Source organism: Pavona decussata, unplaced genomic scaffold (assembly GCF_977016875.1).
Source record: "Pavona decussata unplaced genomic scaffold, jaPavDecu1.1 SCAFFOLD_243, whole genome shotgun sequence".
NCBI lineage: Eukaryota > Metazoa > Cnidaria > Anthozoa > Scleractinia > Agariciidae > Pavona > Pavona decussata.
In genome coordinates, this window is record NW_028145648.1 from 468267 (window position 1) to 492500 (window position 24234).

The following is a 24234-nucleotide window of genomic DNA, read 5'->3' on the forward strand; positions in this document are numbered from 1 at the left end:
CGCGAGGAATAAAATTACGGAGGTTCTTGAAAAAAAAACTGGACACTTTTTTGTCGATTGGCAACCACAAAACCGCAAAACAACTAAAAGAACGCACACGTCCACCTTTGCGTTGCTTCGCTTTGCGTTGCTTCGCTTTGCGTTGCTGCGCTGCTTCGGAAGAAATCAGCGTGCGTGTGTAATTTAATTGTTTAATTGTTTATACATAATGCATTCCCGCAATGCGGCATGGCGTCCACGAATCCTTGTAGCGTAGTTTGATGCGAATACCGCTTTACGGTTACCACTATTCACTTCTGTATTCACGAGTTGGCTCACAGGAGCCTGTCATTATATGTTAATCATTACTGCACTTGAAAGGATTGTAAGTTATATTTCCGCACTGTGCCATAATAATGTACTGGAAGGGCTCCTTTCCTGCATTCCAAGCCACAGACACAGTTAAGCCGTTGACACCCGGTTTCTATGGACTGTTTGATCAGTCTGTCACGGATTTTGGTTCAGTTCTTTCATTCCTTTAACAGTGAGTTTGCTGGTGCCTCGAGCAGGAGGCTTATCACTGGTTTTGGACACTTACTCGGCGTAAGCATTGAGTTACCAGGACGCTGTACTCTTTTAACAGCGGAGTCTTTTTTATTGCTCAGACTTTAACTGATGCTTGAACCTCATACTAATGCCTAACTGAATTATAGTCGAGCTGCCCTAGAAGAATACCTAGAATACCTAGGTATGGCATGGTTAACGGACGAAATTCCTTTTCTTGGCATGTTCCTCACTAAACATGTTTGCGATTCAACTTAAGAGAGTACCAGATGGTACTTCCTAAAAATAAGTGATTGGGAAAGTTAAACCACACTTACAGGCCAACCGATCACAGGCAACAGATAACAACCTATCAGATTTTTGAAGAGTTACAGTGCAACGAACTCAACCGGAACCACCAAAACAAAAACAAAAAAACAATTTGAAATTTAAAGAAATGTTCTCGTGTTCTCGTTCTCGCTTACAAACTACCAAAGCCAGACTCCTTTGTTGTGAACGTGACCTGTGATTGGGTGATCAATGTTGGGTGGCCCCGGTTGAGTTCATTGCACTGTTAGTATTTTTCCCAATTTTAACCTTCCAGTAGGCCTTTTTTTGTCTACTTTACAAGCACAGGGAGAAACAGGACAACTCGTAAAATAAACTGATGTTGAACTTGGTTCACCGCAGGACTACCCAAATCATTTGCAAACCAAAAAACTTAAATAAACATCCTAAAATTTCCAAACTTACTAATTTTTTCTCGGGGAGTGAAAAGAAACGAAAAGGAAAAAGATTATCCTGCCACGGTAAAACGAAGGGCAAGGAGAAAGTATGTACAAGACCGTGAACTCTTTCGTGTGTAGCGTACTAAATGCATTTTTCATTTTTTAGTGTTACCTGGGAGATGCATTCCGATGTGCCAGTTGTCCTTACTTGGGGATGCCAGCCTTTAAACCAGGAGAAAAAGTTGCCCTCACAAGTCGACAACTTAAAGGAGATCTATAGCACAAATGGGATCAAATAATCGAACTGCCTTTAGCTGCAATACAATTCTGCTGGGAACTGCCGCACGCTAGTTTTCATTCTTTCCATTGTACGTATTTGGCACCATGCATTAAAGGGTTGTGCTGAACAAACAACAGCAACAGTTATCTGGTAGTCTCAGCTCTGCTTCATACTTGATATACGCAATAAAAAGGCTTTTACCGAATTGTAAAATGTGATTGATGTGGGTGGTAGGTCGGGCAATGTTGATTCCCCAGACAACAATATAGATGTGAAGGCCTCGTTCATTAGTGAATGCTCTCTATTCAGTATGTTTAGGATAAAAGCCGTTTGTGGCTGGGAAATTGTACCAATATCTAGAAATGTATCTTACTTCTACAGGGATTGGCTCTTGTTCTGTAAAGCCCTAGATCAAGTCCTAAAGCCCTAGCTAGTAGTGCCACGCTGTGTCTATTTAGTTTATGGTACCAACTTATGGTTAAACTTTGAGTCCGTCTTGCTAGAAAAGCTGTAGAAACATTATCCCAGGGCATTTTTCTGGCAGTATTGCACGAACACAAACACGTAGTAGCAATTTTGTTTATCGTTTATTGTCATGGTTCGTCGACGTCCCCATCCTCGGCTTGCAAAAACCTCACAAAACAAAAACCTTACGAAACTTTCTGGTGACGTTCTTCGCCTGCGCCTGCAGCAGCTGAACCTGCCGAAGTCGGAAACTAGTCCTCACCTAATTGACAGGCTCTGCGCAGCGACAACGCCCGTATCAAAGAACGCCCTTCTCGTGCTCGAGTAAGCAAGAAGGTTGCCGATCCTGGAAGATATCCTCGAGTGCGTTAACCACGCAGGGTATAAAAGTCCGAACCTCTGGCCGAAGCCCTGCCATCGGACGGAGAGTACGAGTCCATTTTGGGACTCCAGTTCATCTGTTGGTGAGCTGTTTGAGGAGCTGATTGAGGACTTAGAGCCTGATCGGGCAAGCGATCGTGCACCAGCACAACTCGCCGCCATTCGGGACACCGTCTTGTCCACACTTCAGGCAGCTTTAAGTTTGTTTCCAATCCGTGAGGCCCCAGCATGGACGTACCTTGACCAGAGCACGCCCAGCCCGCTTTTGTCAAATGTGGCGACTTCTCTGGGCCTGATTCATCTCCAGGACAGAATACTCCGTGGTCAGTACCTTGATTTCTCTTTTCTTCTTCCCGATACGATTTATTGGTCCCAGTCCCCCGCTCTGCAGTAATGATACGATGAGTCATCCCCAGGCTCCCAGGGCTCCCTGCCTACCTAAAAAGGAAAAGCCAGTCGTAGACTTCTTGCAAAAGTGGCTCAATGCCTTTACCGCCTACATGCTGGTAATTGTCGCCGCCAAGAGAGGGTCAAGCCTCTCTTTTCGCCGCCTAGCTTACCAGATCAAATATCAGCTCCTTGGGCACTGATGCATAGGCCTTATCACGGTTTTCGAGGCCGTTTTGACGGGTAGGCAAACAGGCTTGAAATAGGCCTTATCACGGTTTTCGACGCCAATTTGACGAGTAGGCAAGGGTCTCTGTAAAACGAAGACCGGATGGCGGCGGATGGCGGATGATAAAATGCAGATAATAACATGCGGATGACAAAAAAATTAAAAAAATAAATAAATTGATAAATTAATTAATCACATTTCCCACATTTTTTCTTTATGTATCGTTGGATCCGAAAAAAAGAAAGAACTTTCATCGAAAAAGATGTACCTTATCATCGGGATCCATACTTTAGTCCTTTTTTTTTCCATCTTTATTAGTAACTGACATTTAACAAAGAAAACTTTTCTACTACCACTGCAGTACTTGATCGACACACCACCCTACCCTAAATAGTTGTCAATTTTGCACCGAGCGTTTGTACGTGCACGGCACCTGTAGAAAGGCTTGTTAGCAAGAGTAATAGCGCGAGTGAATGAACCGCGCACCTGGGTTAATCGATGTCTGAGTTGTCGGAAAGCGACGCAGATTTGGGCCAGCCAACTTTTGTTTGGAAGAGGTGACTTAAGTTATTGAATTGATTAAACTCAATCGATCTTCAACCTTTTTTTGTCAGGCAATTTTTGTTAACCTTTTTTTGTGTTCACTGTACATGTATGGTGAAAATGCTTGTCCAGCCCACGATGGTAGGGATTATTTGTAGCTTTTGCGCTTTAATGCATGTTACAAAATTGCGATAGTAGCATTTTAGTTATAGCTCTGACCAATGTCTTCCGGCTTCTGTCGAGGTAAATCTTATTATCATTGTTTCACAGCCACTAAAGGCTTAGCTTACCCCTAGACCCACACGTAGACAGTATATCGTAAGCAAAATAACTTACTCGATTTGCCGGTTAGCCTCCCACGCAGACGTTCGTAGGGCCTGTCACATCATATTTCCGTTCATGGGGAAGGAAATATTGCGTGACGATCCCAAAGAACGACTACGTAGGAGACTATTTGCCAGTTCGGTTACTTCTCTTAAGGTGGAGGTAAACGTGAATTTGGATGGAATTTTAAGAGGTTTAAAGAAGGGATAAAATAAAGAAAACTATATTTGGAACACCAACAGACAGCTTCCCCCCAACCCAAGAGCACACCAAGTAGCTAAAAAAGGAGAGAACTGGCTCATTTTCAAAAACTTACCCTAAAATCAGCATAAACCAAAAAAAAAAAGCTGCAAACCACAAAAAACCACTACTAGTCGTTAAAATCCCAAAAAACAAAAAAATCCTAAAAAATTCAAAAAAATCCCAAGGTCATGAAAAAAAAAATAAAAAATTCAAAAAATCCCAAGGTCATGAAAAATAAAAATAAATTCCAAGGTCATGAAGAAAAATATAAAAAAATTTTAAAAATTCCCAAGGTCATGAAAAAAAAATAAAAAATTCAAAAAATCCCAAGGTCATGAAAATCCCAAGGTCATGAAAAATCCCAAGGTCATGAAAAATAAAATAAAAAAAATCCCAAGGTCATGAAATAAATCAAAAAAACAAATAAAATGAATTACTCAAAAATGAAATTGACGGAACTCAAACAAATATGCAAAGAACGAAAAATCATTTATGCTTCAAAAATGAGAAAACAAGAGATGATTGAAATTCTAACCCAAAACGATCAAGATCCTTCCAGGAAAGTTCATACTGAAGTTGAAACTCGAATGGCAATATATCGAGAAAATCCAGAACGTCGTCAAAAAGCAAAAGAATGTTCCAAAAGTTGGCGAAAAAACAACCCCTAGAAAGCGAGAGAATATTGGAACAAATGGATGGAACACATTGAAAACGAAAAAATTCAACAAGAAAATGAACTCGCAGAAAGATGGCGACAAAATAACCCTGAAAAAGTCAAAGAATATTGGGAAAAATTCAGAGAAAATTATGGAAGAAAAAATATTACAAATTTCTCTTCTGATGAAGAAAAATGGATAAAAAATGAAGTGAAATTTTGATTTCCAGAGATATTCTCTGAAAATCATTCTCTTTTGAAATCATACTCAACATTTTCAATCATAATTTTTCCACTTCTGCAAGCATCAGCAATTCGGTTTGCTGATATTTGAAGTTTTTCCAACGCTTGTTTTCTTGTGTCGAATTCAAGTCTTTCATTTGGCGACTCAAAAACAAATTTTCTCAATTTTTTTTGTTTCGAAGGAAAACCAAAAGCTTTTTTGAGTTCATCGTTTGTGTATGTCATTTTGTTTAGAATTTTTTTTTTCTTTGCCATTTTCAAAAGACTTGCATGAGTTGGATGAACTGTGATTTCATCACTTTTTGAAATAATTTGTTTCAAATAATCCAATGATGAATCACTGAAAGAAATGTCAAAAAGATCTTTTCCACTAACAAAAATTTTTAATTCAATTTGTTCTTTTTCCATTTTATATAATTTTTAAAAAAAATTATTTTTTCAAAAAAAATTTAAAAATTTTTTTTAAAAAAATATATAAAATGGACAGACTAAAAGTTCCAGAATTGAAAGCTGAAGCAAAAAGGCTTGGACTGAGAAGATTGAGTCGCTTGAGAAAAGCAGAATTAATTAATGTTATAAATCAAGCTCATGAACGCGAAAGAGAAAGAGTTCGAAACTTCACACCTATTTTCAAAGAACCAGTTCCAGAAATAAATTCACAAATTCTCCAACCAACAAGAGCAGTGCAAAAAAATCCAGAAGAAAGACAAAGAAGAAAAGAGGCAAATGAAGAAGAAACAAGTCAAGATGCCCTTCGGGCATCCAACGCGAGCGTCGACTCCAAAAAATTAGAAAACTCGAGGAAATGCTTGGATTGAGAAGGTCAACGCAAAGTCTTCCACCCCCAGAAATCAAAATATCATCACCCGAAGAAATCGAGAAAGACGAAAAAATCTCAAAAATAAAAGAAAAAAATAGGAAAAGAACAAAAGTCACAGAAACAGCAACCGCATTGAGTGGTTTTGCAAGACAATTTCGAATTCAAAAAGAAGGAAATTATGATGAAATGGAATTCATGCAAATTGTCAAACCAGATGTTTTGCGATTGATGAGAAAAAATCGACAAACAGGGGTGAGACTCATTCTCAATTGCGAGATGACAAGAATTGATTTGACCAACGGAAATGTTTTAACTGCGTATCCATATTTTCATTCTCAAACAATTGAAAATATTGAAGGGACGAATGAATCAGAAATCTTTGACTCAATGATTGAAACAATCGAAGAAAGATTTCAAAATTTCAATAATCAAGGCTCAAACTGGGTTCTTGAAAGAGTTATTTCACTTGACGTTCAAATTACACAATTCATTCCCCTCAGAGGGAGATCATATATCTCACTACCAAAAGTTATCGCAAACAAAAAAGCAATCATCAACATGAAAAATGATGACAATCAATGCTTCAAATGGTGTATCACCAGAGCTCTTTTTCCTGTCGATAATAATGCAGAACGAATTGACAAAAATCTCAGAGAAAATTCAAAAAGAATTAATTGGAATGGCCTCAAATTTCCAATTGATTTGAAACAAATATCACATTTTGAAAATTTGAATCAAAACATTTCAATCGATGTTTTTGGTTTTGACGAAAATGTTTATCCTCTAAGGATTTTCAAAGGAGAAGAAAGACAACAACCAATCAATCTTCTTTTGATTGCTGATGATGTAAAAAAGCATTATTGTCTTATCAAAGACACGAGCCGTCTTTTGTCAAGTCAAATCACAAAACACAATGGATCAATTCACATTTGTTTCAGATGCTTGAACGCTTTTCAAACAAAAGAAAAACTCGAAATTCACAAAGAGATTTGCAAAAGCAATGAATTCATCGAAATGCCAGAAGAGGGAACTTTCATCGAATTCGAAAATCACATTCGCTCACAAAAAATGCCATTTGTCATCTTCGCTGATTTTGAGTCTCTTGTTGAACCCATCAGTGGATGTCGGCCTAATCCAGAAAAGTGCTTCACCAACCAGTTTCAAAAACACAAACCTTGTGGATTTTGTTATCACATAAAATGCTCTTTTGATGAAAACCTTTCAAGAACTGTGACATATCGAATGAGAAATGAATATCAAGACATATCTCAAATCTTTGTTGAAATGATTGAGAATGATATCACAAGGATTCAAAATATTCCACGAAAACCCTTGATTATGACACAAAATGACTGGAAAGATTTCAACGCATCAACAAAATGTTGGATCTGTCAGAAAGAATTTGAAGAAGACGACAAAAAAGTTAGAGATGTCACTTCACTGGAAGATTCCGTGGAGCAGCTCACAACTCATGCAATCTCCAATTCAGAAAGCCATGGTTTACTCCAGTGATTTTTCACAATCTTCAAAATTATGATGCTCATCTTTTCATCAAGAATCTCGGAAAAACTGAAGGAGACATCAGGTGCATTCCAAACAACGAAGAAAAATACATTTCATTCACAAAAAAAATTGTTATTGGTTATTACATCGACAAAGAAGGAAAAGAACATGAAATAAAACACGACATCAGATTCGTTGACAGCTTCAAATTCATGGCATCTTCTCTTGATGCTTTGGTCAAGAATCTGGAAAGAGACAAAAAGATTGAAACAAAAAAAAGTCTCCTTAAAGAAAAAATCAAGGAAAGACAAAAAACCTTGGAAAAAGAAAAACTGACTCAAGAAGAAAAAAAAAAATTGGGGAAAAACTTGATCTTCTTTCAAAAAAAGGAGTTTATCCTTATGATTTCATGAACAGCTTCAACAAATTTGAGAAACAAATCTTCCACCAAAAGAAAAATTTTATTCAAAACTCAACGATGAACACATCACAGATGAAGATTATCAACATGCACAAAAAATTTGGAAAACGTTCAACTGCAAAAACATGGGAGATTACCACGATCTATATCTCAAAACAGATGTCCTTCTCCTTGGTGATGTTTTTGAGGAATTCAGAAACGTTTGCCTTGAAAACTATGAGCTTGATCCTGCATGGTATTTCACATCACCAGGTCTTGCATGGGATGCAGCTCTCAAGAAAACCAAAGTCAAACCCGAACTTTTGACTGACATTGACATGCTTCAAATGATTGAAAAAGGCACAAGAGGTGGTGTTTCAATGATTTCAAACAGACTTGGAAAAGCAAACAACAAATACATGAAAAATTTCGATCCAGAAAAACCTCCAACATTCATCCCTTATCTTGATGCAAACAACCTTTATGGCTGGGCAATGTGTGAACCTCTTCCTGTCGGTGAATTTTAATGGGCACATCCTGAAGAATTTGAAAACTGGCAAAATTTTCCTTGCATTCTTGAAGTAGACCTTGATTATCCAAAAGAACTTTATGACCCTCACAATGATCTTCCACTTGCTCCTGAGAGAATCATGGTTAACAAAGCTGAAAAACTCATTCCAACTCTCCATGACAAGGAAAAATATGTGATTCATCACAGAAATCTCAAGCAATTTCTCGAAATGGGACTCAAAATTAAAAAGATTCACAGAATCATCAAATTCAAAGAAGAAGCCTGGTTGAAACCTTATATTGAACTCAACACAAAACTAAGAGCAAACGGAAAGAATGATTTCGAAAAAGATTTTTTCAAACTCATGAACAACTCCGTTTTTGGAAAGACCATGGAAAACATCAGGATATCAAATTGGTCAACAACAGAAAGTCTGCATTGAAATTCGCAGCAAAACCAAACTTTGAAAGTTGCACAATCTTTGATGAAAATTTGATTGCAATTCACATGAAAAGAGTGAAACTTCTTTTCGACAAACCAGTCTTTTGTGGAATGTCAATTCTTGACATCTCAAAAACTCTCATCTTTGACTTTCACTTCAATTACATCAAACAGAAATACCAAAAAAAAGCAAAACTCCTTTTCACTGACACTGATTCTCTTTGCTATGAAATCGAAACAGAAGACTTTTTCCAAGACATTTCAAATGATGTTCATGAAAAGTTTGACACATCAAATTTTGAAAAAAACCACCCATCAGGAATTAAAACTGGAGTCAACAAAAAAGTCATTGGAATGATGAAAGATGAAGCAGGTGGAAAAATCATTGAAGAGTTTGTTGGTCTCAGAGCAAAACTTTATTCAGTCAAAATGCATGAAGGAAAAGAAGAAAAAAAGTGCAAAGGAATCAAAAAATCAGTCATCAAAAAAACAATCACACATCAAGATTACAAAGATTGTCTCATTTCAGGAAAAAACAAATGAGATCAATGAATATCATCAGATCACATAAACACGAAATTTTCACAGAAACAGTCAACAAGATTGCTCTTTCTGCAAATGATGACAAGAGAGTCATCAGAGAGGATGGAATTCACACGTTTGCACATGGGCATGCCGCCCTTGCGGCTGACTCTTCGAGTCTTTATAAAATAACAAAATGAATCCAGAAAACATTCAATTTAATGCTTTGATTGTTGGTCCAACAAATTCAGGAAAAACAACTTTTATTGTGAATCTTCTCAAAACAAAATTCAATCAAAAATTTGATTTCATTTTCCTCCTTTGTCCAACCTTCGTGAACAACTAAACCTGGGATAATTTTGCTGAGAATGACAAAGATTTTTTCATTATCATCCCAGAACACCATCAAATCAATGACTGGCTCAAAATCATCTCCTTTGCCTTTGAAGGAACAAACACATTGATCATTTTTGATGATTGTGCCTCATCAAAAGATGTGAAAAAAAGGACGAATGAACTTGTGAAACTTGCTTTTTCTGCAAGACATTCAGGAATCAGCGTTTGGGTTCTCACTCAACATATGTTAAGCATAGCAAAACCTTTCAGAGAAAACATTGCTTCTTTGATTCTTTTTTTTCACCCCATCAGCAAAAGACATGAAAACAGTCTTTGAAGAATTCGCAGGAGATTTTACAAAAGATGAAAAGGAAAAATTAGTGAAAGAGTTGAAAGAAGTCAAATTTTCTCATCTTGATTTCTCTCTCAGACATCCTTTTGAAAATTCTTTGAACTGAAAAAAATTTCCATTTGATTTAAAATGGAAATCCAAGAACAAGAATCAATGAAAGAAGTCATGTCAGTTCTTGAAACTGAACCCCAACCCATTGAAACAGATAAGAAAGAAAATCTTGCCATTTTGGCAGCAAGTGGTCAATGCAAGGAAATGATTGGAGTTAAACTCACACAAGATCAAATAAAAAGACTTTCAAAGAAAGATGTGGAAAAATATTTCAAAAGATACGAAGCTTCTTTGTCTTCAAAAACTTGCGGTGCAATTGTTGAAACATTTTTACAAGCCAGTGCAAAAGCACTTTGTTTTTTTCTTCCTCTTGACCAAGAAAAGTTTTTGAGTGGATTGAAAAATGATTTCATTGTCAACAGAGAACTCAATTTGATTGCTGGAAGCCTTTATCTGATATATGGAAAATACATGGCCGCCGCGAGTGCAAGTCTTTTGGCAGCAAACAGTTTGAAACTTGAAGAAGAAGCAAAGAGAAGCGAAGAACCTGTGAAAGAACCTGTGAAAGAAATTGAAAAGAACTTGAAAAGAACCTGTGAAAGAAATTGAAAAGAACCTGAGAAAGAAATTGAAGAAGAACTTGAAAAGAACCTGTGAAAGAAATTGAAAAGAACCTGAGAAATAACTTGAAAGAAATTCAAAAAAAAAATTCAAAAAAAATTTTTTTTTATTTTTAAATAAAATGGAAAGTCTTCAATCATTATCAGCCAGAGTTCTTGCAAAAAATGATTTCAACGAAAATTTTTTTCACAAAAAGCTCATGTGTCACTGAGAAATCAGAAATGCAAGAAAACAAGAAATTTTTGATCAAGTCAGTGTTTATGAAAATTTTTCTTTGGAAATTGAAAGTGAAATTCATTTCATGATCGATGAAGTTGATGGTGATATTTCTCTTGAATTATATATTGCTAGTAATAGTAATGACTGTGAAATAATCAAAGAAAAAGAATCGGAAATTGCCTTGAAAGTCAAAGAAAAAGAAAAAATGGAAAAACAACTCAGAGAAAAACTTTCAAAAATTGAATATGATGAGGAAATAAATGAAATTCAAGATTCATTTGATGAGTATGTTGACAAGGATTATTTGGAACAAATTGATGAATTCAAAGATTACATGGAAGAAATATCATTTTTTTATTGATTTTTTCAAAAAATTTCATTTGGTATTCAATAAAAAACATTCAAAGAATCAAATGCTTGTTGATAATATTTTCTCTTTTCATTATATGCTATCAAATAATTCTTGCCTACATAACCATCAAATGAATCTTGAATTTCTTCAATTTTTAAATTCTCTGAGTTCTTCTTCAATTTTTTCTTTTTTATTTTGTTTTTTTATAATTAATGGCATATTTTCTTCAATTATTTCATCAAGTTCTTTCAATTTTTTTTGAAGAAATTCAAGGGTATCTTTTCTGCCAAATGCAAGAAACATTGAATGTTGATGAAAATTTGAACAATTTTTTCTTGCAACATTAATCAAATCTTCAATTTCAAGACATAAATTTTTGTATTTTTCGAATAATTGCAAAATTTTTTGTTTTTTGATTTCCTGATGGTAAATGGTTTTCTTGTGAAAAAAATTCTCATCGAAATTGTTTTTTGCAAGAACTCTTGCTGATAATGTTTGAAGACTTTCCATTTTATTAAAAAATAAAAAGTAATTTTTTGGAAAATTATTTCATTATTATTTGCATTGATTTTAACAAAAGAAAAAGAGAAACGGAATAACCAAGAAACTTGTGAAGGAATGGAGTTTTTCTCTCATTTTCAAAAAGTTCTTTAACATCCTTCAAGATATTCTCTTTCAACCTCATCTCGTGTTTGAGTCTTTCATTGAAGACTTGCATGAGTCTTGTCTTCGTTTCTCCCGTTTGGTTTCGAAAGAAATGAAATGTTGACTCATTATTTTCTTGAAGATTGTCTTTTTCAAGATATTGCTGATGTTTTTGTCTGTTTTCTTCTGATTCATTTTTGAAATATTCCAAAAGCACTTCAAGTTCTTCTCTGTTCAATTTTTCCATTTTAAATCAATTGACAAGAAATTGAAAAATCATTTAAAATGGAAACTCAAGAAATCAAAGAACCTCAAACAAGTTCTGAAAAAGAACCTGAACAAATCAGAACAACAGTAAAACAAACAGTTCCAGAAATTCCAGGAAGAAATACGGCTGGAAAAAAACTTGCTGAACACAACAAAAAAGCATGTGAAGCAAAGAAAAAAGCAAAAGAAGTCACGAGAACAGACACTAAAAGAGGAGAACAAAAGGAAAACCCTCCAACTGAAAACGAAAGCGAACAAAGCAGCTCATTTTCACTCACTCAAGTGCTTTCTGTTGCCAGCATTGCTGTTTCACTTGCTGGATTATATTACAAGAGGGAAGAATTGAAAAGTCTTTTAAAAAATAAAAGCAAAGTGGGAAGCGAAAAAGCACAAAAACAATTGATTGATCACATGGTCGAGGTTGAGAGGCAAAATATTGAAACAAAAAAATCTCCAAAATTAAAACAAATGGATTAATTTGTTTTCTGAAATAAAATGTCCGACAATAAACTCGTGAAAACAATGACTGATGCTGCAACAATCACTGGATTGGCTGCAGGATTTGGATGGCTTGCAAAGAAAGTAATCAAAGAACCCATGACTTCTGATCCTTCCTCAAATCTCATGAATTATGTGAAATTCACTGTGATCATTGCTGCATCTTTGGCAACAAAAGATTATCTTGAAAAACAAAATATTGCCAAGTTAAAATGGCAAGCATCGCAATCATGATTGGAGGAGCAATAATCAATGCAACCGCCTTTGTTGGTGGATCTTATCTCGCAAAATTTCTTTCTGGAGATTCAGAATCTGCCTCACTCGAGGAAAAAAAGAGACACAACCTGGCAGTTGAAAAATATCAAAAAGAACTCGAAAAATACGAAGAAAATCGAGCAAAACTGAATGATTGGATTCGAACAAATGACAGAATCAAAGATGGAGCAAAACAAAATTTCGCAAACACTGACTTTGCTTTGAAGCTTTTTAACAAGGTTCATCAACAAAAAATTGAGCATCTCAAGGAACCTCAATTTTCAAACTTTTTCCAACCAAGCGAATCTCAAAAACAGGGAGAGTTGATCTTTGTTGGAACATCAGCTTTGGCTCTTGGATTTGCAGCAAGTCTTTTCATTTAAAATTTCAAACAAAAAACTCTCAAAAATTTATTATTTCCCAAAAGGATATTGGAAAGGTCTCCAAGCAGCGAAAAAACTTTCTCAAGAAGCCAATGTTTCTGAAGATGAAGCGAAACTTTGGTTGATGGAACAAGCAATCTGGCAAATCTATCTGCCTGTTCCAAAAAACATCCAAAGACCAACATTTGACGTTGAACTTCCCAATGCAGTTCATCAAGCTGATCTTCTCTTTCTTCCTCATGACAAACTTCCAAGAGGTAGAAAAATATTCAAATATGCTCTCACAGTTGTTGATGTTGCAAGCAGATTCAAAGCTGCTGAACCTCTCACTTCAAAAGATTCTTCTGAAGTTTCAAAGGCTTTTCAGAAAATTTACAAAGGAGCTTTGAAATGGCCAAAAATTCTTCAAGTTGATCCCGGAAGAGAATTCATGGGTAAAGTGACAAGGGAAATGTTGAAACATGAAACGAGAATCAGAAGAGGAAATCCAAATGTTCACCGTGATCAAGGAATTGTTGAGAGATTCAATCGAACTTTGGGTGAAAGACTTTTCAGTTTTCAATATTCTCAAGAAATGAACTGAGCAGCGAAGCTGCCGACGCTTCGCGTCTTAAAATCGGGTGAAAGATCCACAGAATGGGTGAAAAGGCTTCCAGAAGTTGTGAAAGCATTGAACAATGAAACAACTAGACTGACAGCAAAGAAACCAATTGACGCAATCAAAGAGAATGTGGTTGATTCGAAGAAACCAAATTATTCCAGACCTGTTGAAAATGAAAAGAGACTCGATTCTTCTGTCAACGTGAGGTTTCTTTTTGCTCCTGGTGAACTTGAAGGAGGTCAAAGAAGAGCAACTGATCCTAATTGGTCTCTGAAAGTTTTTTCAATTGACAGGGCAATTGTGAATGAAAAAGAACCGGTTCTTTATTATTTGAAAGATGGTCCAAAAAGAGGATTCGTCAGAGAAGAGTTGATGATTGTTCCTCCTGGAACTGAATTGCCTCCTGTTTGAAAAAATTTCTTTTTGATTGATCAAAAAGAAATTAATATGTCACACTCTCAAGCTCTTTGTTCAAAATGTTGAATTGCGCATCAGCCAAGATGAAAATGTGACATTTAACATTTCCTGAACCACTTGCTGTTCTTTTGATTGACAAATAAACTCCGTCTTTTGTGTTAACGAATCTCATTCCACTTCCATGAAGATCATTTTCTTTCATGCTTCTGAGATCGATGAACAATGCAAACTTGTCTCCAGCAAAGAATTCAGTTGCGTTCATTGAGGAGTTTTCCTTTCCAAATCTTCTGAAAACTTCATCAAACATGTCTCTCGTTTTCATGCCTTGACTGAAAATCTTGTTTGGAACTCCATTCACATCAACTTTTACCTCTTTGATGTCAGGATTGAAAGTTTTTTCTGAATCTCTTGCACCTGCAGTGTAAGGTTCAAAGAAAAGGAGGAGGATTCCCTTCATTGATCTTCTTGGAACATTGATTGATTCATTGATAATTGAGTCTGTTCCCTTTGCAAATGTGATTATTTTGTGATGAGTGACATGCTCAAACATGAAACGATCTCCGTTGAGAAGATTTGAATTGACTTCATCTGAAAGCTTTTTGCTTTGAATGACCTCATATTCAAGCTGAATGTTTGTCAATTCATATGCAAGTTTTGTTGCATCCGATCCCTTCACGACACCGCTTACAGGAGCAAGGGTCAATTCAAAAACCAGTTCATCAGACAAGGCTCTTGGATAAAAGACTCCGTGATCTTTCAAAATTTCGTGATCGAGTCTGATTCTCTATTTGCTTTTGAAGATATCATTGAGCTTGTTTTCCTTCACGACTGAAGAAGTTGGTTTGTCTCCAGCATTGGATCTGATTTTTGAGAGATTCACAGATTGAATTCCCTCACTCAACATGTTTTCTCTCTCATGTTTTGTCAAAAAGAGATCTTCCCAGAGCTTGAAAAGATCCCAGCCGTCTGTGTCAACGAGAATTTCTCCAGCAAACTTGATTTTCAATCTGGAAACCAACGCTCTTGAAACATTGCTCACAAGAAAATTATTTGCATGACCACTCACATCCAAATCAAAACTCAACGCGAGTGAATCTGGAACCAAGACTGTTCCCTCGTGAAGCTTTGGGACTGGAATCCTGAGTGTTTCACCGGGGGAAGCTTTGTTTGGGTTGAATGTGACTCTGTGAACAGTTCTTTCTGCCTTGAGGGCGTTTGAGGTTTTTTTCTCAAAATTCGGATTGATTTTTTCACTGACTTCCATTTTAATATAATATTTTTAAAATGGCAGAATGCATTCCTTTAGAAGATCTTGATCCAGATGAAGAAGATAAGAATGAAGATAAAGATGATGATGAAGATTCTGATCAAGAAATAAACAATCCCAGTGAAAGTACTCCAAAGACAACTCAAAACAGAGATTATGGAAAAGAAGGAGCAAGACCAAAAACTGCAGAAACATCTTTCATTGAAGGTAAAACTCAAGGTCGACAAACTTGGGAAAACTCGCAATCCCTTACAAAAGATGCATGGGATGATCTCAGTATATTATACCCAAATGCAGAAGATGATAAACTTGAAGCTTCGTATTTCAAAGATAGGATAGAAGTCAGGATAAAACAAAGTGGGAAAACATTCTACCCATTAATGACCAAAGAGCAAACAACAGGAAAAGAAAGATTAAACCCACAACTGTCAAAAGAAATATTATCTGCTTTGGGATCCGATGCTGAATCTTTGATTGCTCAGGGTAATTCTGAAATAAGAGAAAACCGGCAGAGACTGAGAGAAACAGAAAAACACTTGAAACAAGCAGAAAAGAATGCTAAGGAACTCCACAAAAATGCTCAAGAAATCGGAGATTATAGAAACAAACTCCAAAAAACGCAAGCAAAAATTGATGCACTGGAAGAAGAACATGGTTCGAGTCTTGAAAATGAAACAGAATTGCAAAGACTGAAGCAATTGAGAAAGAATTTGCAAAACGATCTTGAAAATGCAAAAAAAGAAAATGTGGATTTGCAGAAACAAGTGAAAGAAAAAGAACAAGCAAAAGTTGACAAACTCAAATCTGATCTTGCAAAAAAGCAAAAAGAAAGAAACACTCTTGAAGAAAGACTCAACACGACAAAAACCATCGATGAACTGAATGAAAGAGAGGCTGAGCTAAAGAAACAAATTGAAACTGACAAATTGATCCTCGAAGATGAAAACACTTCTTCCCAACTGAGAGCAGAAGTTGAGGCACGAATTGCAGAAAATGAAGAGGAGCTTGCCAGGCTGGGAACACAAATTGAGGAAATAGAAAGAGAAATGCCTCTTCGAGAAAAAATCAAAAACATTTTCAAGAGATATGGATTCACAGTTGCAGCTGTTTTCCTTGCAGTTGGCACAACAATTGGTGTGATTGTGAATGCACTCTCAAAAGGACTCAAATCTGTTGCCAAAGGAGTTGGAAATGCTTTGAAAGATCTTGGAAAAAAGATTGGGCAACTTCTTCCGGGATTGATTGGTTCAATCGTCAGTTTCATCTTCAAAACTGCAGGACAAGTTGTTGGATTCCTTGGAAAAAACGCTTGGCTGTTGATTCTTGCTGTTGCAGTTTTCATGGTTGAAAGGATTCGGAAGAAAGTGAAAAATTGAGTTAAATCCATTGGATTGGACTCAACGAAAAAATTGATAAATGGCAAATGCTCCGAGTGATGCTGCAATGATGACTCCAGATTTCAAAGTTTCGTGACTTGATTTAACTTTTTCTTGGCTTTCATTTGATTCCTGTAGTTTTTTCGTGACTGGTTGTGAATCCAAAGGCAGTGGTATTGTCTTTTTGTTTTCATTTTCTGGATTTGAAGCATGTGAATTGGGTCTGTTGGTTTTTGAAGGTCCTCCATCCATCATCGTGACTCCAACTTTGTTCAAGTCTTGATTGACGTCAGAGTTGACTCCGAGTTTCATGTTTCCAGTTGCTTTTTTCAGATTGTTGTTGTATCCAACTGTGCTTTGAGTGTTCATAGAAAGATTTGAAGGCATCAACCATGTTTCTGGTGAGATGGCAAGATCAAGCCTGACTTTTGCCTCATCAATCGAAAGCTGAAATCTTTGGATGCTTTTTGACAAGTCAGGCTGTCTGATTGCATCTTCCATCAGGATGAGAAATTCTCTCTGAGCTTCCTTTGCACCTCCAAATTCACCCAGGATTGATGATCTGACGTTGACTTGTGCTCCAAGAATCCAATAAACGAATGCTTCAATTGATTGATTGAGTCTTGCCATTCCTGCTCGAGAAAGTCCGTTGAGAGGTCCGTTTGACATAAAAAATTCAAACTGTCTGTCAGCTCCTTGATCGTTTCTGATGAAATCAATTCTGTTTCCTTTTGCGTCAGTTCCGCCTTCATCGGAGAATCTTTGACTTGATGGGTTTTCAAGGGTTGCTGGAGGATAAGTCCAATGCTTTTGTCCAAAGTCTCCTTCTCCTGGATAAAAGATGTTCACATATCCCAAGCCAAAATTTTGACCGAAAGTGAATCTGAAGTCTGTGTTTGGTGAAATTTGAAATTCTGCACAGATTCTATTGAATGATGGAATGTCGAATTTGTTTTCAGTTTGACTGAACGTGGGATTGCCTGGGAGAGCAGATTCGCTTTGAATTTCTCCCATTTCGAAGAGAATCCTTCTTGTTGTGAAATAAATGTGGAAAAGAAGGAAGGATTTGATTTGAGGTGGGAGTGAATTGACGAGATGTCTTGAGATTCCAGAAGCTGTTGTTGCGCACCAAAAGGCAAAGTTGAGTTGTTGCGGCCAATGGTCCATGGTTGGTTGATTCAGCCATTTTCTTGATTCTTTTGCTGTTTTGTGAGAGATCTTTGTTTTCGTGAATATTTCTCGGAATTTTGTTGTGAAGCTTTCGTTGGGTTTCACGAAAATTTTGATTGGTTGGTTGAGGATTTCCCCAAAAGATTCGGGGATTTTGTCTGAAAATGGAACAGCTGGAACTGGATTTGAAGGATTAGAGTTGAGAATAAGTTCGAGAGGAAAGCCGCCAAATCCAAGAGCTTTCTTCATTTCAACAGACCAATCTTTGGGATTGGGTGAAACAATTTGCCAATGTTGACCGGGAACAATAACCAAATCTATTTGAGCTGTTGCATGTGTTTTATCGGTCATATCAACTTGTGCGACGAATTTGCTGAGGTCAGCGTTGGGAAATTTGGCTTTGAAGTTTCGCCATGCTTTTTCTTCTGCTTGTTCGGAAAGTCTTTTTGCTTCTTTTGGGTGGGAATCTATCCATTTTAACAAGTTTTCCATTTTTTATCTTTTGCAAAGAAAATGGTTGTTTTGACTGTTTTGACAAATTCAAATGATCACACGGTTTTTTTTTTTGATGAACCAATCGAAAAATTTGAGTTCATCAGGTTGACCAGTTGCTCTTTTTATAATTCTTGGTACAATTTGAAAGAAAGAGGAGAAATCGCCATATATGATGACAAAAATGTTGCTTCTGTTAAAAGGATTTATCCCGGAAATTACTCTATTGACACACTCGGAAGAGAAATAAAGAATATACTTGAAAAAGAAGGTATAAGAGTAAAACTTGATCAAGCGAAGGGTCCAATTGTCATCGAAAATCCTCTTGGGAAAAAAATTAATTTCGATGCTGACCTGTCTCTTCTTCTTGGCCTGACTGACGCAAGTCAGAAAAAAAATTTTATGAAATCTTATCTACGGCACAAACTGAAAACTGGAGATACTGCCATCAATCGTTTGGCTTCATTCAACACCCTCTTTATCAACTGCGATATCTTGGATCAAATGGAAAATGTTTTCAATGAAAAATCTTCAACTGTTTTGGCATGTTTTGACATCAAAGGAAGTCCTTTCGAAAGAGTTGAATATTCATCAAAACATAACCCGTTTCGAAAAATAGCAGGTGGGAAAAAAATAATCGATTCTTTGCGAATAACAGTGACGGAAGAAACTGGTGAGGTCATCGATTTTAATGGACTTCCGTTGAGATTTGAATTTGAAATTATTTGAGATCTTTTAATAAAATGAGTGAACAAAATATTATTCCAAGTGCTCCTCAACTTTATCCTTCTCTTGAAGCGAACGAAGTTGGCGCTGAATTCAGATTGAAAAAGATTTGTGATTGTTAAAAACAACTCGAAGACGAAATTTCTCATTACAAACGAGTCAGCAAAAAATACAAGAGAGCAAAATCAGTCGCTTCGAAAATAACATCCGTTTCAGTATTTTTGACAACCTTGCTGGCATCAAGCAGTGTAGCAACTTCGTTGAGTGGAATCGGGATTGCTGTCGGAGTTCCTTTGAGTTTGACTGCATTGATTACGACGCTTGTCTCATCAGCTGCAATGGCCGGAAGTCAAAATTTAGAGAGGAAAGTGAGAAAACATGAGAAAACTATTTCTCTCGCTGAATCGTCGCATTTGTCAGTGAGTCGATTAATTTCAAAAGCTTTGAAAGATGGATTTATTTCTGATGGTGAGTTTGACTCGATTTTGCGAGAGATTGAAAAATATTTTTCGATGAAAGAGAGTCTTCGAAATAAACAAAGGAAGGAAGTGAAAGTGAGGAGTGAGCCTGAGATGAAGCCAGTTGATGTTGATGCCTTGAAAGAGGAAATAAAAAAAAATATCAAAAAAACTCGGATCGCTTCTCGACGTAGCGAGTTAAGAGTTGAATTTGAGAAGAGATCGGGTGGTTTTTCGTTGTTTATTTTGCGAGAGAAAAATTGAAAAAGCGAATTTACATATCCAAAAAGATATGTAAATTTTATTTGAAATTTTTTTGGATTTTTTTTTGTTTTTTTGGATTTATTTCATGACCTTGGGATTTTTTTTTTTATTTTTCATGACCTTGGGATTTTTTTTTATTTTTCATGACCTTGGGATTTTTTTGAATTTGTTATTTTTTTCATGACCTTGGGATTTTTCATGACCTTGGGATTTTCATGACCTCGGGATTTTTTTTATTTTTTTTTTCATGACCTTGAGATTTTCATGACGTTGGGATTTTTTTTTTTTATTTTTCATGACCTTGGAATTTTTTTTATTTTTCATGACCTTGGGATTTTTTTGAATTTTTTAGGATTTTTTTTTTGGGATTTTAAGGACTAGTAGTGGTTTTTTGTGGTTTGCAGCTTTTTTTTTTGGTTTATGCTGATTTTAGGGTAAGTTTTTGAAAATTAGCCAGTTCTCTCCTTTTTTAGCTACTCACCAGGTTGGTAGGGGACTGTTTGAGTGTCCATATATCAATTTTTAACTTCAAATTCTAATTTTTAAACTACATCAAATCTTAACTATTTCTTATTTCTCCAAATTTTACTACTCTTTTGAGAAAAACTATCTCCTCCCAAATATACCTAACAATCCCCCAAAAATTTATAAAATAACCCCAAACATTGATTTGTGTTATGAGCTTAGGATTCTTATATTGCTTGAAACGAGAACGAGATATTTCCGTTAAATCGATTTTAAGCGGTGTGAAAATAGCTTTCAGATGTACCTTAGCCTTAAGCCAAGCAGAGCGGTTAGAAAAATTTGTTCCGGCTATTTCCTAGTACAACTTCATAACATATAACAAAAGTCAAGCCATAGCGTAAGTCTTTCGGCATGAATCAGTACTTCATTTTCACGTAATTTCTACATAATTTTCTATAAGAAATTGTTTATCTATTTATTTATTTATTTATTTATTATTTTATTTTATTTTAATTTTTTTTTTTTGTCATCCGCATTTTTCCATCTGCATTTTATTATCCGCATTTTGTCATCCGCATTTTATCCTCCGCCATCCGCCATCCGCCGCCATCCGGTCTGCGTTTTACAGAGACCCAGTAGGCAAACAGGCTTGAAATGGAAATCCGATGTCAAATAATTTTCATAAAACATCGCTTCTGAAAAATTCATGAATTGGAAACTGTTAGCACTAGGAAAACGATTTTAGGAAAAAAAAATTGGAGGCATGTAGCTTTGCCAGAAAGCGTCCAGTCGTGTTTTGACCTTTCCATACATTTGTCTGTAAAGCGAACCAGCCGTGAACTGCTACTAAAAATAGTTCGCGGGAAACAAATACAGGAAAATGTATGGAAAGTTCAAAACACGACTGGACGCTTTCTGGCACAGTTACATCCCTCAAATTTTTTTTCTTAAAATCCTTTTCCTAATGCCAAAAGTTTTCAATTCATGAATTTTTCAGAAGCGATGTTTTATGAAAATTATTTGACATTGGATTTCCATACAAACACTGTAATTTCAAGCCTGTTTGCCTACTCGTCAAAATGGCGTCGAAAACCGTGGGGGTGTTCATAGTAAGATCATGCACATTCTAGTTCAAGAATTTGTTAGTTCAAGGAAATATATTGTCTCGTACCTTGTATTTTTTGCCTCATTTCGTTTCTTAGAAGAATAAAAGGTAGTCAATTCACGGAACCAATATCCGCCAGAATACGGAAATGCATCGAGTGTTGTCACCGATGACCTATCCTAAGCTAGTAAGCTTAGAGACTTATTTGACCCACAAATGACCTGTGGTGTTGAAAAGGAAAAAAAAAAGAGACCCCGACCCCGACCCCGCGTTTTACTGACACCCGCTTTAACATGTAAACAACTGCGACTAAAATATAAAATTTCTCTTAACTTTTTCTTCAACCGAATAATGTATCGAAATTTTAAAACCGGTCAAGACTTTAATTCTCTAGGGTTATTTTTAACAAAAAGGAACCATTATTTTAATGTTTCAATAAATACAAATATGATTTTTTGCTGTTTAAAGGGACACCGATAATAGGTGACACTGCCCCTAGATTTAAAGAGAGCACTGTCACGGAGATTTTGGTGTCTTTTGGGCAAAAACAGTTCAAACATTTGACAAAGAACCTGTTCTATAACGTGAAATCACTATTATTACAGCACTGGTAGTAAAATATGAAATAATTTCTCCCCGGAATAGTAAACTATAATCAGTTTTTATCAGTTTCTCCAAAATTCACAATAGGCACTTAAAAAATCGACGAACTTTTTCAAGTTGAAATCCATTTCCATCCTAACATAACAGTTTCTGTGCCCTAGTAGTGTCATTTTCTAAAAAAGTGAATCGTTATTTTAACGTTCCAATCAATACAAATATTTTTTTCACTATTCGAGGGACACTTAAAACAGGTGCACTGCTACTGTATTAAAGAGTGTATTGTCACGGAGATTTTTCTGTGTGTTGGGCAAAAAAAGCTAACACATTTAAATAGAATATTAAACTGTAATCCGTTTTTATCAGTTTCTCTAAATTTAACAGTAGGCACTTGAAAAAGTTGGCGAACTCTTTCAAGTTGCAATCCATTTCCATCCTAGCCATCTGCAGACAGAAATGATTGATTCCAATTTTTATGCCCTAGTAGGGTTATTTTTAAGAGAACTGAATCATTGTTTTAATGTCCAGTCTATACAAATATGCTTTTTTGCAGTTGAAAGGAAAACTAATAAATATGTGATACTGGCTTTTTATTTAAGAGGGTACTGCCTCGGAGATTTTACTGTACGTTGAGAAAACAGCTAACATTTGACAAAGTAGCGGTTATTCAACGCGAAATTACGCCTGTTAGAGTACTTGTGACGACAACCTCGTCCCGAGTGGGTGTTCCTTATAGACCGCCAGACTTCGAGAAGAAGTAAACAGAGGGGGAGCAAACTGCCCTTCCCACAACCTCGCAACACACGACAAAAAAGTAGCTAAGATTAAAGGATGTAATTTTAATTAAGTAGATAAATAAGTAGATAGTTACGCTAATAATACACAAGCCGAAATTAAATACAACAATTAGTAAGCACCAAATGTAAAATACAAAAGAGTACGCTAATTAAGGACTAAGACTACCTCGTTAAAACTTGAATATAAAAATACTTGCTAACAAAGTTACTCACACAATGGGGAATAAGAATTTGCTTCAATGAATCAATGTCTCCGAAATAGGAAAAACAAATGTCCAGTTCTTCCACCAAGTTCTTTCCAACCAACTCTTCAACATGAAAATTTGACTCCAACCCTCGGTTTGCAACACAATCTCTGATCCAAACCTTACTTCTTGTACAATAACGCTCAGCTTTTCTTCGTATCTACCTTCGTTCTCTTGCTCAGTGTACTTCGCACACTCATTTACTTGTGCTTTGCTTCAGGGGCGGATCCAGGATTTTTGAAGAGGGGGTGGCTGACCCGACAGAGCGATATCGAAAATTATGATAATAATTAATACAGCATTAGAATAGCACTATATCGTGATTTTATTTGTAGAGTAAGAATATATTTTACGTATAGTAGGCTGTGATCATAAAAAAAGCAACCCTGCCAATCATTACACCCCATGAGAGTGAAGATCCCAGCGTTCTCCTGGTTCCCTGCTAATTGTATGTCCATGCATTGCAACTTTGTCGGCGAAGTCCGGGATAGTCGGACGGTAGTCTTTGCGTTCCTTAGCCACGTGTGAAGTAATCTTTCAGCCTCGGTGCTTCCCATCTGTAACACTGCAAGGATCGTTAAAAGTTCTCGGATATTAGGAAAGAACATGCTAGCATGTGTCTATAAGGCGGGTTGCTGAAATTTCGTCTGACTCTGCTTGTCGCTTCCAGTAATTGGTCCAGCGAAAAAGGTCACTTTCAAAGGTTGACGGAAGTTGTCTTGCGTGATGCCACTTCTCTTGCAGTTACCAATTTCAGCCATGGCTTCTTTGGACTTCGTGACGATCACAAAAGGAATGAAAGCACAGAGTTCGTAATGTGCCTGCTTTTCTTTGCTGAAGCGAGATTTGAGAAAATTATTCCCAGGAAAGGTAATACCACTGTTTGCTTCCAGTACTGTACCACTGAATTTGTTGGGGTGTTATCCCGATTCCGCTGTCCACTGCCAATACACGGACGTTGTGCAGAAGATCCCACTAGTTTTGAAAGAGCCAAGACCTTGTCGTACATGCGTTCGAACGACGACTTTCGATTTCATTTCCAGTATACTTCAACTACAATAGGTGGCCTTGTAGA

General features: G+C 36.3%; 2 protein-coding genes and 1 long non-coding RNA gene across 3 annotated transcripts in view; 2 read left to right on the forward strand and 1 right to left on the reverse strand.

The window, feature by feature from the left end:
* LOC146457439 (anamorsin homolog) overlaps positions 1-1735 on the forward strand; it is a 33916-nt gene extending 32181 nt beyond the window's left edge. The window contains exon 10 of the mRNA XM_085091927.1: positions 1417-1735. Coding sequence (XP_084948053.1) covers positions 1417-1530 — 114 coding nt within the window. The 3' untranslated portion in view covers positions 1531-1735. The remainder of the gene's footprint in view (positions 1-1416) is intronic.
* Positions 1736-1883: 148 nt separating this feature from the next.
* On the reverse strand, positions 1884-20878 carry LOC146457440 (uncharacterized). The gene is made up of 3 exons (XR_014858466.1): positions 20793-20878; positions 2937-4105; positions 1884-2814 (listed from the first exon to the last, which is right to left on the reverse strand). It is a non-coding gene; the product is annotated as an uncharacterized LOC146457440 (long non-coding RNA).
* Positions 20879-23974: 3096 nt separating this feature from the next.
* Positions 23975-24234, forward strand: part of LOC146457441 (uncharacterized) — a 1324-nt gene continuing 1064 nt past the window's right edge. Inside the window, exon 1 of the mRNA XM_085091947.1 lies at positions 23975-24029. Coding sequence (XP_084948073.1) covers positions 23975-24029 — 55 coding nt within the window. The remainder of the gene's footprint in view (positions 24030-24234) is intronic.